This window comes from Hyperolius riggenbachi, chromosome 5 (assembly GCF_040937935.1).
Source record: "Hyperolius riggenbachi isolate aHypRig1 chromosome 5, aHypRig1.pri, whole genome shotgun sequence".
In the NCBI taxonomy this organism is placed as follows: Eukaryota; Metazoa; Chordata; class Amphibia; order Anura; family Hyperoliidae; genus Hyperolius; species Hyperolius riggenbachi.
Genome location: NC_090650.1, coordinates 308,523,408 through 308,540,938, shown reverse-complemented (window position 1 = coordinate 308,540,938; position 17,531 = coordinate 308,523,408). Strand labels below are relative to the sequence as shown.

Sequence of the window (17,531 nt, the reverse complement as noted above, 5' to 3'; positions counted from 1 at the left end):
CATGGAGGTGGTAAAATTGGTCAATGATTGGCCAATCATAATTGAAAGTATGTACCAGGCTTTAAGGTACATATACACATCCAATTTTTATTGGCCGATCACTGACCAATTTTACCACCTCCATGTAGTACAAGGACCTTCAGATGCTGAATAGTATACTATGAACAGATTGCAATCCTCCAAAGGACCGGCACCACACAGCATGTTATTTAAAGCTCAATTACTTTATAGCAACATAGGCATATTGACAGCAACAGCCCACTGTTTCGGCCTCATAGGCCTTTCTCAAGCTGCCAATGGTAATTGAGAGTTGGCAACTTGAGAAAGGCCTATGAGGCCAAAACAGCAGGCTGTCGGTGCTGTCAGTATGCCTATGCTGCAATAAAGTCCTTTGGAGGATTGCAGTGTTCGTGACCCCTTGGTACGGGGTAGAGGGACCTTGGCACACCTGTTTATATTGCGCCTTTCTTAGGTGCTTCTGGACTGTCTGTTTCTACTATGAACAGATTGTGTAGGTAAGCTCTTGTACTACATGCAAGTGGTAAAATTGGCCAATCGTTGGTCAATCAAAATTGCATGTGTGTACCAGACTTTAGAGGTTGACTTTATTAGTAGATCTAAGCACAAGGAAGTGGCACAGATGTAAGCCCCCCCCCCCCCCCCCCTCTTTTTCTCTGTGTGTCTCTCTCTCTCTCGACAAACTGCTGTCTCTTTCATTCTTTCTTTTGGCTATCCATCTTGCTCATAAACATACAGCTTATTCTTTTCACATTACACATTCAATAGTATGTGTAGTAGTATGTGTAAATTTTTATATTTTTTTTTATTTTGATTAAAAAATACAATTCTTTCTCTATAAAGAGGAAAATGTAGACTAGTTTGTGTGTTAGATCTGGTTAAATATGAATATGTAATTACCAGTACGAGGCTTCTGATGCTATTTTCATTTGCATTTTTTGCAGCACAGAGATACCCCAGAGAACAACCCAGATACACCCTTTGACTTCACTGCAGAAAATTACAAGGTACTTTGTGTGTGCAAACAGGAGACATATCTGTTATGTAACCGAACACACAGGCTTTGCCTTTTATGTAACACCATTAGTGGCTGCAAAGCCTGCATCTAAATTGCTGTGCTAGTCTCCTAAAATACAGATTTATGCTATAACAGACCTCATTTTTTTTCTTTTTTTAAAGAGAATAGAGGCTATAATTGGCAACTACCCAGAAGGTCACAAAGCTGCAGCTGTAATCCCAGTGCTGGATTTGGCACAAAGACAACATGGATGGCTGCCTATCTCTGCTATGAACAAGGTATGATTATGAGAACTGTGTGCTTCCAAATTGAATCCTCTCGCTTATTCCTGCGTATGGCTGAAACTATGCAGCACTTTGTCCCGCGCGCCTCATTTTCAGGACAGTAAAATTGTGTGATAGGATAGTTGATTGCCTGCAAGTTTGTTTTAAGTTTAACTTAAATTGAGGTCTTGTCTGTGACATATAGATTGCTTGCCTGGTCATGTGATCTGCACTGCTGTCATGCTTTATCCAGTGGACTGGCAGGCATTCCTAGTCTTTGGGGGAGTCTTCTTTTGGATCCGCCCCCTTCACTTTCCTCAACTGGAGGGGGGGGGGGGGCGTGTACCATGGCTGCTTAGACATATACCACTTCTTGCAGCTTAGCCACTCTTATCCCTCCCAGAATAAATGATACCTTTACTGGAGGAGTATGAGTTGTAGAAACCTTCATTTTGACAATGTAAAAAAATTGTTTGCCTATTTCAGTGTTTTCCAACCGTGTCCTCAGGGCCCACTAACCCAGTGCATATTTCACAAGAAACCACACATTTGCTCGGGTGAGGTCCTGATTAATCCTGGTTAATCACCTGTGTGGATTACCACAAATCATGAACTGTTGGTGGGCGCTGAGGACAAGGTTGGGAAACAGTGGCCTATTTTTACGATACTCTTATGGAAGTTCAATACTGGAAATGGGGAATGAGGTCAGGGTCTATTATTTTGGCCCTAACAAGCTGCTTGTCCTTTATTTGTATTAAATTATCAGTTTAACAAAGGAAAAAGTTTGACCAAAAACTGTTACCTGCACAGCATTACTAAAAATGGAAATTGAATAAATATAACTTGGATGAATAGAACAGTTTTGCTTTTTTTTTGTAAAATATGCATTTGGTTAATCTTGCCTCACTCTTTAATTTGTCAGCATCATTTTTTGTTTGCATGGTGATTAGCTGTGTAGTTGTTACAGGTTCTCTTTAATAAATTACTCATGCAGTAAATATCACCATGTGCTTTACTACTTTTTATGTGGACTAAACTTTCTGCTGCATGTTGTGATAAACCCTCTATATCAGAGGTGTCAAACTCAAATGCGAAATGGGCCAAAGTTGTGCATTGGGACTTAGTCGCGGGCCAAAATTGTACACTAGGACCTAGTCGCGAGCCAACCTCGTCTACTGGCCACCTTCCTCCCTTATAAAGTTCTCTGGTGTCTAGCGGTCCTCCCTCTCCTACACAGTTCCCTGGTGTCTAGAGACCCCCACCCTCCCCTATACAGTTCAGTAGTGTTTAGTGCTTTCCCCCTACCTACCCATATGGCTTCCCTGGTGTTCTAGGGCTTCACCTCCAATATAGATTCCTTGGTGGTCTAGAGTGGGCCATACATAATGCAAAGTGGGAAAACCACTTGAGGGGCAAATTTAATGGCTCTGAGGGCCAAATTTGGAGTTTGACATGTATGCTCTATATAGTGTAAATTTTATATTTTCATTCTGCTATATCATGACTTCCTTGCATCATAACTTCCATGTCTAGTAACGGTGGCCTTAATAGTACCTCTTGTCTACCTACCCGACTATACTCCAACCTGTGCTTTGGAACAGAATCTCACCTGTTGTCAGGTGGGTAGAGAACAATGTCCCCACCCATCTGGTTTTAAGCATTTAACGACATTCTAACGTATTAAAACGTCATGCTTTAGCCTGTTAATGGCAACATGACGTTTAAATACGTCGCGCGTTCCCGCTGCCGCTCCGCAGTGTGCTTGCCGCTCCCGCCGCCGTTTCCATCAAGATTCCGTGTTGAGCGATTGGGGAAGAGGACCGAGCGGTCCTCTACCCAATCGCAATGCCTGGAATGTATTGACGTGACCGCGATGAGCGGCTACGTCCATTCATAAAACGGGAAGCTGTCACATTGTATTTAAATGTAGAAAAAAAAGTGAACACTTCCTATGAGTGTTCACGAGTGCCATCTTGTGGCCAAAAAAGTAAAATTACACATACATACTTAAACAATACTAATAAAATTAATAACTTGCATTACCAAAGCTTCCCCCCAATAAAAAACACTGATAAAAAAAATACATAAATAGTTGCCTTAGGGAATCGGCTTTTTTAATCTATATTTTATGATGGAAAATTACACTTCCTTTACTACATAGGGGCTTGTAATTATGGACCGGACAAAAGAAAAACAAAACAGAAAAATAACACCTACATTTCAAAATAATATATTGTCGCCATACATTGCGATAGGGACATAATTTAAACTGTTAAATAATCGTGACAACTGGGCAAATGTCTGTTTTATCCACAGGAGATCGTTTTAATTTTAAAACTATAGAGGCCGAAAACTGAGAAATCATCTTTTTTTTTTCCATTTTCTTATTTTCCCATTAAAACACATTTAAAATAGGTATAGATAATTTTCTTGTGATAAGTAGTAATAAAGTTATTAGGGAATAAAAGGGAGGAGCACTGACAGGTGAAAATTGCTCTGGTTCGTTAGGGCCCTTTTACACTCAATCAGTTGCTCTCAGTCAAAACGGAAATACAACTGACTTTCAAAGTAATGCCCATGTTTCCCTATAGCACTTTTCACACTTAACGCGTATTAAAGGACCACTATCGCGAAACATGATTTTTAAGCACCCCACAGTAGTTATACAAACCATACAGAAGCTTTACTGTGCAAGTTTATTTTCTGTCATGGTCCTTTAAATATCCTGATGTCTTTGTTCCCCATTTTCGTCAGTCCCTGGAATAACGCTGACGGACCTTTGTAACTGTACACCCATAGTAGGGGAAGCCTTGTCAGGGAGTGTGAAAATAAATAACAGATGATTTATTCCTTTTTTTTTTTTTTTTTAACCTTTCCCCTGCTCTCCCTAACTGCCAAAGTCATGCTGGGCAAACTCACGCTCCTCAGTTCCTCTGCGCAGTTAAATAAAAAGGCCCCCCGCAACACTCTGTGCCCTGCAGGCATTGAGGGAGGCATCCTCAGTGCAGTAAAACAGACTATTATATTATATATATTTTATATTCATGTCACTGTCCCTTAGAGGGGCTCACAATCTAGCCCCACTATTGCTTTTAATTAGCTAAAATACTTATTTGGTGTTTATATAGGGTTTATCATTTTCTAAAACTCTAAATTTGTTACTCTAAGTGTATATAAAGCCTGGGTCACCCCTGGAACCATCAGAAGTACTCCCTGGGGTAAGCGTACCACGTGTTGAGAACCTAGGTACTAGAAGGCCTGACATGGTGCTAGTGGCCATGGGGATGGACTTGACTTCCAGTCACAAGATCTGCCTGTCCATGGCTTTTTTAGCAAGTATTTGAAAAACGTGTGCTGAATTAAAACTTGAAAGATTTTGTGCATTGTTTTGCGCAATCATTTAATGGCTGTAGGGCTGTAAAAAAATAAAATAAACTATGATGCTGTGAATGACAATGACAGAAAGAAGATGCTGTTCTTGGCATTTCCAGTGCTGATCCTTTTGTTGTAGTTTTAAAGTGTCATGTTTAAGGCATGCATTATTCCGATGTTCCTCCATTCCGTTCATACGTTACCATGGCAACACAGCAAGGTTAGGTTACGGTAGAATAAAGCTGGCTACAGAGATTAAAATCTAGATGTAAATTCTCTTGTGCTAAGATAGAATTGTATAGGAATGTAAATGTGTGGGCTCATGTAACGGCTAGTATAACCATGAAAATTAGATGGTGTGTTATAATGCTGGGAATACACGGTACGTTTCTGTACCGTGTATCGAGCCGCACGACAGATTCCGGCACGACCTCTCGGGCCCCCGGATCGATTCCCCCTCATCTTCCACGCGGGCACTTCTTATCTTTTCATTTTATTCTATAGTTCTGCCCGCGGTATCGAGCGCGGAATTGATCCGGCGGGGTATCGGAGGCGTCGGATATTATCAATCGAGCCATCAGCGGCTCAATTGAGCGTTACAAAAACGTACCGTGTATGCCCAGCATAAAACAGAGAATGATTACTAACAAAAATTGTTAATTAGATTTAAGCATACACAGCCTGAACATACAAGTTTGAATCTATTTACATTTCTTACAGAATAAGTAATATATTTTAAGTTTTTTTGTAGCATGGCAGCAGAATATAGTCATCATAAAATGACCACTACCTGTGTGGCCTGATTTAGCTGTGGTCATGTCATTCAGAAAGAGACTGTCACTGTACATGAGACCTTAAAGTAAACCCGAGGTGAAAATAAACTGATGATATAAACTATTGTATTTATCCTCCAACTCCTAAAAAATAATTTTTATTTTTTTTATATCCCAAAGTTTATTTTATATTTTAACATTTACAAAGTAGAATTAATGTTTTGTTGCCTCTGCTTAGGGGCAGCTTATTAAATATCCCAGAGTAGAAATACATGAACTATTGACCTTTTTAATATCTTCTTCTGCTCTCAGTTGTTGTTCTGCCAGGAAAACTTTTTTATGGCTGTAATTAGCTTATCAGTGATGTTTACTATATTCCCAACAAGCTACCACAAGACAGACGCTGTCACTTCCATGTCTAATGCTGGGGATACACGGGTTGACCGGCTGCTCGATTGGCCACCGGATCGACCCCAGCCGCATCCCCGCCGTGTCCGCGCAGATCGATTACCGCTCGCCCCCACCGGCGCTTTCTTATCAGCGCTCGATTCCCTGCCATTGTCCGCAGGCAGGAATCGAGCGGGCGGGGGTCGAGCGGCTTGATCGGGCCAGCTGAATATTATCAGCTGGCCGGATCAGCTGGTCGATACACAGTACAGAAACGTAACGTGTATCCCCTGCATGAGAATTAACTTTCAGGCAGCAAAATAAAGCAAGTAGAACAGCCTGGTTATTAATGTTTTGCAATGTACATACACATATTTATCTCATCATGTCACTTCGGAAGATTTACTAACCAAAAATTATTTGTGTGCAAATATCTGGACACTCAATAAAAATATTGAACAAAGACGCACATGTCTAGTGGATGGTAGTAAGCATGTCCTTTGTAGAGCAGATTATTTTGAACAGTGATGTTTCAGGTTTGTTAATGAGCCATGGCTTACTTAGTATGGTTGGTGGAAGTTCTCTTTCTTATGAAGTGCCATTTCAATATAACTTATGTGAGTGTCTTTTGTCCTGCACAGTGCTTTATTAAAATGGTGTAGACTGTAGAGTCTCCTTTTCAAGCTGCTGCTCGTGTAATTCAAAACCCATTTGACCACTATGCAGTAGGTTTTGTAGTTGCTAGGAAGGAAGTTGGTGCTGTCCAGGTCTTGTAAATCCTGTCATTAACCAATCACAACACTCACTTGTTGGAGGGCAAGTACAAAGGTTCTTACTGCCATGACAGCACCTTATAGGCGATGAAGTAGAGGGAAACCCACAACATGGTTGTTAGGCTGGTCTTGTAACACCACTAGCTCTTATTGCACTAGTGTGTCTGCAACTTCAATAAAGGTGTCGCATTGGATTTGGCACCCAGTTCTTTTGCTTTTCTTTAAAACTGGTTGGATTTATCATGACTGTAGAGCACAGGCCAGAAAACATCTATTGAATTATACCCTGGCATAAGCAGCATTTAATGCCAGCCTGCTGTTTCTCTACTTCTGTGTAGGCTTGGGAGAGTAGATACACACGTTAATTGCATTACCAACACATCATGTACTCTTAAACCGTAGTTTCAGGATTTCATCTGTGTACTGTACATGTGTAAACTGCTACATAAGAGTGGCGTAATTCCGGTTCAATTGGTTAACATTAAGAATTCCCATGTAATATCCTACATTTAATAAGAGTATCCATTAATTTGAGTACCAGCTTTTGCTAATAGAATATTGGTAATGTACTGTTACCGATATTTTACACTCATTTTCAGTCGTCCCATCCTAAGCTTAACACTAGCCTCCCTCCTACTAACACCAACACCCCTGGGATACCTAAGAGCTGTGTGGCAGCCGTTCCAGCATTCAGCTTGCTTTCCTTGACATTTATGTATTTGGTGTATTTTAAGTGGCTGTGTGTAAGGAAACGCACATAAAATTGCTGCAAAATGTGTTTATTATAATTGACTAATGTGCATTACTCTACATTTTTAGAAAAATATGTTTCCTTGCTTGTTTTACAGTAAGGGTTAACAAATGGACATTGAATTCAGGAGCCAGTTTGTCCAGTTCCAAAGCCACAAAGTTTTTAGGAATCAGCTTCATTGTCAAGTAAAGAAAAACTCAAGTTAGGCACCAACCATATCTTAAAGGGATACTTAAAGAGGAACTCCAGTGAAAATAATGTAATAAAAAAAGTGCTTCATTTTTACAATAATTATGTATACATGATTTAGTCAGTGTTTGCTCATTGTAAAATCTTTCCTCTCCCAGATTCACATTCTGACTTGTATTACATGGTGACATTGTTACTGTGGGCAGATTATGGAGCTGTTTCTAGCTGGTCTGGCTTTAACAGACAGCTATTTCCTGTCTGAACATTGTTACATTGTGACAGTTTGCCCAGAGTACCGTACGGTACCAGAGCCTCTTGTGGGAGGGGTTTCAGCACAAAATCAGTCATACAGCGCCCCCTGATGGTCTGTTTGTGAAAATCATTATTTTTCTCATGTAAAAGTGGGTATCAGCTACTGATTGGGATAAAGTTCAATTCTTGGTCGGAGTTTCTCTTTAAGCCAGAAATAAAAAAATCAGTTTTACTTTCCTGGGGCTTCTACCATCCCCCTTCAGCCGTCCTGTGACCTCGCAGTCACTCACGGAGCCTCTGGTCTCCCGCCACCAGCTAGGTTCATTTTCGCTGAGAGGCCTGGCCACACGTAGTTTTTTTCGCGTTCCCGTCCGCAATAGTGTCCTGTGCAGGACGCTATTGAGGACAGGGACATGAAGAATAGGCATGGCCAGCCCTGCGCAAGTACAGAAAGCTCGCCGACTCCGTCAGCAAAAACGAATCTACGTGGTGGCAGGGGACCGGAGCCTCTGTGAGTGATTGCAAAGGCACAGGATTGCTGCAGGGAGCTGGTAGAAATAAAGTAAAACTGATTTTTTTTTTATTTTTTTTATTTTATTTTTTTTATTCCTGGCTTAAGTGTCCCTTTAAGGAGCCCTGGATCCTGGGATTTGTCCAGCTTGTTTTATAGCATATTATTTTCTCATTTACTATAGCTGCACTTTAAGGATTTGAACATGTGTGGTTTACAGTGCACTGTGTAGTAGCAGCTATGGTAACCATTTTAATTTACTTAAATTGATTAGTCTTGTAGATTCTGTTTTCACATTGCTGCTTTTACATAAATGGTCATCAGTATGACCCATCTTTTCATAGGCTGCTCAAGGAACAAGATGAGAATTGCGTCTCTAAAGAAAAATTTGCAAAAATGTTGTCATGGTAGCACACTCTCTGCTGCCATAGCAACCTATCTATAGCCTAATTACAGCCACAAGGTTCAATTCCACATGTGCAGGAATATGGTGAAAACATGTTGTTCTGATTACCCTGCCAACATGTAGAAACTAGGGAAGACATCAGTTTTCAAGCAGAGCTTTCTATTTCAAAGCCTCCTGAAAGTGCTCATTTACAAAATATGTGGCGGCTTTTCTCTGTCAGAGAAAACATTTTAGGGCCCAGTTCCACTGTCTTGCATGCGATTTGAGTACAGTTGCAGACATGCGGTTTTTAACCTCCTGAGCATTACGCCGCTCAGGAGGTTTTGAAAGTTTGTGCCAAAAAATTAAGGCGATCACATGGCTGTTAACGCTTTTGCTAGCACTAGGCTAGCTAGTACAATTGTTCGGCACCCCCCGATCCCCCTTTTATACATTACCCAGCCTGGATCCAGCGATCGGCGCAGCCTTCCTGCACAGCTCCGGTCTTCACTATGGGGAGGATTGCACATGACGTCACGACGTCGCTGACGTCGTGCTCAAACCCGATCCTCCCCATAGAAAGTCCGAAGCTGTGCAGGGAGGCTTCGCGATCGCTGGATACAGGGGGGGGTAATGTATTAACGGGGGGATCGGCGGGGATCCGCAGCAATCGGGGGGAGGTGGACACTTGAGCTAGCTAGCCTAGTGCTAGCTAAAGGATTTACACCCATTTAATTGCACAAAATATGCACTCCTGGGGCCAGCAAGCAGTATGCCCGAAACAGTGTCGGGGATACCGCTAAGGAGGTTAATACAGAACTTTGAAAATGCATGTCAGTGTTCACCCCAGAAATGTTTTCCAGCCGGTGGCATGTAAGAGTAGCTGGGGGGCATGAAAAAGTAGCCGGGTGAGGCGAGATGAGACTGCAGGGCCGATGCAGTCCGTATTTTTTCTGCATCACAATGCATTTGAAAAAAATGCATTCAATGGAATTGACTTCATTAAACTGCATTGGTTTCCATGTTAAAGTGAAAATTAGCATTATGATTTTGCACACAGTGGAAATGGGCCCTTGCTCATTTTTTAGCCCAGTCATTCAGCACATGTATTTCAACCTCTAGAGAGACCATGGCAGAAGCAATAGCAGGAACTGCCCATTGCTAAAGGATTCCCTGAGCAGTATAACTTTTAAGGCCTCTTTTCCACGAACTGTTGATAGGCAGTGAAATGCCTCTCAAACTCTCTCAGCTGCTCAATGCTGCCTGGTAACTGCTTGTTGCTGCATGATAACTGCTTACTTCTGCATAATAACTGTCAAAAACCCGGGCGGTTCTTGCCTTTTTCATGATTGCTAACTCAGTAAAGGACCAGCCCTTAAAGCGTTGCTATCATATAAATCCGGCACAGTGGGGTCTGAACCCTCTATAACAGTAATTATAGATTGATGGTGTACCTTGAAATGAATCAGAGCACTCAGTATATGATTTTATATAAAACATTGTATTTGCTTATCATACAGCATATATACAAAATATGAACAGTTCTAAGTAGTGTTTCCTTCTAACAGTATTCCATCTCATCAAGGCTTTATAGCCAAGCAATTATCAATCTTCTAAGTACATTAAAAAAAGAATATAACAGTTGTGTTATGTAGAATAAGATCAAAAGTGATGTCAACTGTATCAATAGCTGTGTATCTAGTAGCTGTTTAAAACTTGTAGTAATCTTCTTAAAGAAATAGCATAAAAAAAGCTTCCAAAAAAAAAAAACTTCTTGCTAACATCTTAAAGAGACTCTGTAACAACATTTTCAGCCTTATTTCTTCTATCCTATAAGTTCCTATGCCTGTTCTAATGTGGTCTGTGTTACTGCATCCTTTCCTAGTTGCACAGTGGCTGTGTTATCTATGTTATAAGATCAAATCTTCTCTCTTCTGTTAGCTCTGTAGCTGAGGCTGGAATGTGTGGAATGTGCTGCACTGCTTGTCATTGGCAGAAGCTATACACACCCACTCCACACTCTGTGTGAGTCACAGTCTGAGCCTATCACAAGCTGGTTAGTTTGTTTGTAAACACTGCCTAAAACTCTCAATTACAAGCCAGGATTGCAGCAGGGAGAGGCAGAAACAGCTCAGAGGGTCCCAGGAGAACATAATGAATAGAATGGTATGCTTTCTATTGTAAGAATTTTAGAGTACAGATTCTCTTTAACAAAACTTAATGCTGAAAAATTAATAAAGTAAATCACCAGAATATTACGCATATTACCCCTTCTCTGTCATCTCTTCAGCATCTACAGGATCTTCTCAAAAAATTAGCATACTTTGATAAAGTTCATTATTTTCTGTAATGTACTGATAAACATTAGACTTTCATATATTTTAGATTCAAATACACACAACTGAAGTAGTTCAAGCCTTTTATTGTTTTAATATTGATGATTTTGGCATACAGCTCATGAAAACCCAAAATTCCTATCTCAAAAAAAATAGCATGTTTCATCCGACCAATAAAAGAAAAGTGTTTTTAAAACAAGTCAACCTTCAAATAATTATGTTCAGTTATGCACTCAATATTTGGTGGGGAATCCTTTTGCAGAAATGACTGCTTCAATGCAGCGTGGCATGGAAGCAATCAGCCTGTGGCATTGCTCAGGTGTTATGGAGGCCCAGGATGCTTCGATAGCGGTCTTAAGCTCATCCAGAGTGTTGGGTCTTGCGTCTCTCAACTTTCACTTCCCAATATCCTACAGATTCTCTATGGGGTTCAGGTCATCAGAGTTGGCAGGCCAATTGAGCACAGTAATACCATGGTCAGTAAACCATTTACCAGTGGTTTTGTCACTGTGAGCAGGTGCCAGGTCGTGCTGAAAAATGAAATCTTCATCTCCATAAAGCTTTTCAGCAGATGGAAGCATGAACCCACTTTTGAATCAGAAACAGCTGCAGAAGCGCCTGACCTGGGCTACAGAAAAGCAGCACTGGACTGTTGCTCAGTGGTCCAAAGTACTTTTTTCGGATGAAAGCAACTTTTACATGTCATTCGGAAATCAAGGTGCCAAAGTCTGGAGGAAGACTGGGGAGAGGGAAATGCCAAAATGCCTGAAGTCCAGTGTCAAGTACCCACAGTCAGTGATGGTCTGGGGTGCCATGTCAGCTGCTGGTGTTGGTCCACTGTGTTTTATCAAGGGCAGGGTCAATGCAGCTAGCTATCAGATTTTAGAGCACTTCATGCTTCCATCTGCTGAAAAGCTTTATGGAGATTGTCAGGAACCGGCCCGCGGCACGCCTGTGTATACGGTTCCCGACTGCGGGTTTGACCAGATCAAGCGGGGAGCAGCCTTATTCGAGCTACAAACAAGGCTGTGACCCCTCAAAAGCTCCTTACTGGCACCACTAGCGGTTTGCTAGACACGTCCACTCGGCTGTCGAGTGCTCAGCACGCAATCCGCGTTTTCGTATTCGGGTCAGCTTTGCGCTTTAGGCTGAGTACGGGAACGCCACGCACACACACACACGCACAGTTGCAATCTTACACTGTAGTGAAGCAAAACCACTAACAGTCGTTCCGAACGATACTGTTAGCCACTCTGCTGTCGAGCTACTCGCACTGGCGTTTTCGTACGTTGGGTCAGCTGCGCGCTTTAGGCCAACGTATGACAAACGCCCCCACACACAATGCAATTACAATCTCATACGGTAGGGTAGCTCAAACGTACAATTAGGCATGGATTTATACACAGTTGCACTTCAGTCTCTTCTAGGCTATGAGTGTTAGTTTAGTACAGCGGAAGTCAACTTATTTAAATAACAAGTTAATATTCCAGAAAAAACATGGAACAATGCAGAACTTAATATATACAAAAGATGTACAAAAACAAAGTAAAAAAGTTACAAGATTAAAGTTACAAAAATACACACAAGACAGGATGCCGAAATAAAAGGGAAAAATAAACGTTACTGCATTGTTTGAACGTCATTGGCAGGAGAACGCCGCTTCGACCAGTAGTCCAGAGAGCTACCAGTTGTGGCTATCCTAGCTGCTGGTTTATACTGTGAGATATGCCTGGAGGCTACAACTTCCTTGGGGAGGGGAGGAACTAGTTTTAATTAAATCTCAGACATAATTCAATTTCCACAGGTAAAAAAAATGGTATCAAAAGATTTCCCCCACTCCAGGTGACAATTGATTGTCTTCCTCAACATTCCAGCCTGTAAAAGTCTATACATCAAAAGAATGTAGTTTGGGTGAAGCTTCCTGGCTGTCATGTAAATTTCAAACATTCCTGTCCACTTTGAACTTGGCAGACTCACTTAGTCGGATAGTGTGTTGACCAACAGGCAGCCGTCTACATTAATACAAAAGATCAAAGCAATGCCCCACATTTGCAGGGTGGCAGACAAAAGGGAACCTAATTACCTATTTCTGGCTGTCCAGAGGAACTGTATGCTAATGTCGGTCTATTGACACACACACACTCACGCTCACACTCACATTAACAGTCCATGAAGTTAGCCCCACTACCTTCAAAACCAGACTGGCTGACATAATACACAACAGATAGAAAAATGATAATATACTACTGTATTATCCCTAACATCATCAGCGCCCCAATATATTCCTGACAGAGATGATTTCATTTTTCAGCACGACCTGGTACCTGCTCACAGTGACAAAACCACTGGTAAATGGTTTACTGACCATGGGATTACTGTGCTCAATTGGCCTGCCAACTCTCCTGACCTGAACCCCATAGAGAATCTGTGGGATCATAATGCACAGACCCACTTTTGTATTTTAATCTGTTTATTATGTTTTAAACTGAGCTAATAAAGTATTTATCTTGGATGGTGCGGATCGTTTGGAATATATGACAAGACCCTTGTGGCTCCAGAGGTGATCACAGCACATCCCTATTTCCCATTGGTGCAGTAGGCTCTTACTACTATACGGAAACCTATGTGGAGGCAGCTAACCTAGTTCCATTGTCTATCTGCAGATCATCTTCTCAGTGCAGCACTTTCTTTTAGTGCTGAAACTGTTTAAATCCGCCATAATGTTGCAGTGAATTGCATTCTTATTTTAGAACATATCTGGATACCTTATTTATCTGTATTATGTCAGAAAAACATGTGATCATTGTGAGAAAAAACTTGATCATAGTAAGTGAATGGTAGCATTAATTCCCTTTACTTTTTTTTTTTTTTTTGTAACACTGTTTTAATTGAGATCAATCAACATGAACAAAGCAACAGGCCACTATCGGAACAAAAATGCCTGAAATCAGAAGTTCTTCAGAAAATAGAAAATATTTGCATCAGTCAAATATAGAGTGTCTGTCTGCCTCAGAGTAAAAGGGCACTCGTGTAGATGAAAAGGAAAGGTGACACTTTTAAAGACAGTTCAATTGAAGGATCAAAAATAAAATGAACTATTACCAATAATTATGATCGAGTCATGTTGCATTATGCAGACAATGCAATGTCCATGTGTAGAACCGCAACATAATACCTAAAATTTAGCATTAGGAGCTGAAATAAAAAACAAAACAAGGGTCAGGTCGGATCCTATCCACTCACTGCATAATCAAAAAAAGAAAAGAAAATGGAGCATAAATCGTAGGTCTTATGAGTAAACTGGAGGTTCTTTCCACCAAAAACAAAGAAATCATCTTTATCCATAAAAAGCTTCCCAAGGTTCCCAAATGGTTTCAAATTTGAGCTCCGTATCTTTTAACGTAATCGTACGTTTTTCCATTAACTTTGACACCTTGATTTGGGAGGGGATCAGAGCATGTGAGTTAGTACTAAGCAATACATACTGTATATTTAGGAGATCAGGCCCTTTTGATGATCCTTAGCAGAGCATAAGTCCTCAAAAAACACAGCAGTTTATTCCTATTTCTAATAACAGAATTTCTGTAGTCTGAATGAAACATTTTAGGAGTTACGGTACTGTAATTCTGAGTTTGTTTTCTTTTCAAAAACTTTTACTGCATCGTCATTACATAGGTTACAGATGGCTGCTGTGTTATGTGTAATGAATTCAGAAACCCTACAATGCTTAATTCGCTTAGCAATGTACTTAGTAAGCTTGATTTCATAAAATGATTAAACTTTTTAAGGTTGTTTTATGCTGACATTTATTCTTGCAGAATGGGCAGACTTTCAAATATGGAGTTGATGTTAGCTAACTGTATATGTTGTTACAGAGCAGAAAAATACATCTTGCTATATAGAAAGTGTGAATTTTGAGCTCACTTATACAGGAACACTAGCATCTGCTTGCAGTTTGAAGTGTTTTTGATGTAATTGTCAACCGCTATTGTAAGGACAGGGTTATCTTCTATAAATTGCAAGGCAAAAAACTGTGTAGTCCTGGAGATTTTGGAATTGTTGGTACTTGTAGTGCCAAGTGATACACACTGCCCGGACCACATGTGGCCGTTGCAGTGTGTGATGCGGTCTCATCCAGTGCACATGGAGGCCAGATTTCATAAAAATGCGTGTTCATGTTGTGTGTGGATGTTTTTCACAGTGTGAATGGGCCCACACCCCTCACACTCAGGGATGATTTAATTCTTGCTTATCCCTATAAGAGACATGAGAGTGATGAAAAGTACACATGGCTTGTATGAACACAATGGCCTCGATTCATAAAGCATTACCGCATTCTGTAATGCTGAAAACAGCTGACTTTACAGAGCACTTAGGAAAATGTCAATTCATAAAAGCTGTTACCGCATGAAAAACTGAAGTTACCAAGCAGTGAGGTAAATGACCGACTTGTGCAGTAAATACCTCAACAAATTTCAGCTAATGTCAATACATGTCAATGCATAAAGACTAGATCATGCGGTAAAAGCCTGAAATTTTACCAGCACCTCTGGTGTTGCGATATGAGAGCGGAGACTGTGCGAGCTTGTCTCACACAACAGAAAGGAATAAGCTATGACTGAAACAGCCCCTGTCTCCTGCAAGTCCCGCTTATGGATTTTGATGGGACCTGCAGGCTTCTCCGGTGGGTCTAGATTTTCTACCCCAGGTAGTGAGCAGAAATCACTGAACAAGAGAGGCTTCTCCTGTCACCCTTCGGCGGTTTAACCTCTTAGGTTCCTAGTGGAGGAACTAGTGGGGAAACCACCTAAGCATGGCATCTGTAATGTCTCCTGGAAGTTATTCTAAGCTGTGGCAAATAAAATGTTAAAAAAGACTGACAGATTCAGAGCAAGTAAAGTATAGCAAAACATGTACATCTAAAGGTATGTTGGGATGCCTCTTACTATTGTAATGTGCTCACCGCACTGAGTTTTTGTCTATTGAAGCTACATTACCAAACTTCTACCGCACCTGTGAACATTTTTATGAATTAGCACACAAAAGTCTAAAATACAGAATGCGGTGATTTACTGAGCATTTTAAATTTACCGTACTGTGCTCTGATTTGAGGCCATTGGCCTCAATTCTGCAGAAAACAGCTGATTTTACTGTTTACCTTGCCAAATTCCAATTCACTAAACCTATTACTGCACTCAAAAATAAAATTACTGACTAGTGAAGTAAATTACCGACTTGTGTGGTAAAGCTTTAAAGAAATGTCATGAAATGGCAAAGCATAAAGAATGAAGCTTTCAGTAAATCAAGTAAAAGTGTTCGGTATTTATCTCCAGCTCTGACCAGTCAGTAACTTACAATATCCATGCGGTAAAAGTTTACAGATGTAGCAGACAGTCAATAGGTAGAGCCACACAGCCCTGTTTCTCATCCTATTTGATCAGATACTCTGGAGGGCGTGACTTCAGAATGGCAGAGCAGGAGAAGGCTTTTCTCTTCCTCTTTAGATGTGCAGATATGTATACTAATACATAGAAGAGCTCCCTTTAGTTAGCACAGATACACATCTAAAGGGATGCACTGGACAGAAAATAGAATGGCTTGTGCACAAACTTGTACATAAGCTGGACAGTGTACTGGTTAAGGGCTCTGCCTCTGACACAGGAGACCTGGGTTAGAATCTTGGGTCTTCCTGTTCAGTAAGCCAGCAACTATTCAGTAGGGAGCTTGAGCAAGACTCCCTAACACTGCTACTGCCTATTGAGCATGTCCTAGGTTACAGTTCTGACACTCAGTCCGCCAAAAGAAAAGTGCGATATAAATAATGTCTTGTAAGAGAAGACTGATAGTGCAAAATATTAAATGGAGTATTTTAATGAAATGCCTTTAGTGAATTGAGGCCATTGGGCATTGGGGAAGGTGTCAGAAGGGTTAAATGCTTCATTTCGTGCTGAGCAAGGAGTAACTAGCTGCAGTGCTGGCCACCCCCCAAAAAAAAATTGAATTGCGATTTTTTTTTTTTTTTTTTTTTTTTTTTTTTTTTTTTTTTTTTTTTTTTTTTGCGATTTTCTTCAAATCAAGCTTTACTATTGCTGAATTTCTTGGAGATTAAATCGAACTCCGGTTTTCGTTCTGGTTCTGTTGAAGCCATTTCACAACCAAAAGCACGAGGAGCTGGAGCAGCTAATTGGAGAATGAGTGCCACAACAGATCCTGGGCAGTGAGTGGGCACTGGTGGTGATCAGAGTTGATAAGAGTTTGCTCGACAAGATCGTGGACTAGACTGGAGACAGAGAGAATACCACAGCTGCAGCAGATCCTGGGCAGTAGCCATTTACTGGGCAGTGGGTGTTGTTTGCTCGACAGGATAGTGGAGAGATTACAGATCCTGGGTGGGCAGTGGGCAAATGCATAGCAGTGTGACCATGGGAGACAGGGTTTAAGTGCAGAACATGAGTGCCTGTGTGCAGATCCTTCTCTTCCACATGCTGGCCGCGTTACACTAC

General features: G+C 41.0%; 1 protein-coding gene across 2 annotated transcripts in view; it reads left to right on the top strand.

The window, feature by feature from the left end:
- LOC137518825 (NADH dehydrogenase [ubiquinone] flavoprotein 2, mitochondrial-like) overlaps positions 1–17,531 on the top strand; it is a 74,009-nt gene that overhangs the window by 33,887 nt on the left and 22,591 nt on the right. For both annotated transcript variants that reach the window (XM_068237182.1, XM_068237183.1), the window contains exons 3-4: positions 963–1,025; positions 1,198–1,314. In XM_068237182.1, coding sequence (XP_068093283.1) covers positions 963–1,025; positions 1,198–1,314 — 180 coding nt within the window. The remainder of the gene's footprint in view (positions 1–962; positions 1,026–1,197; positions 1,315–17,531) is intronic.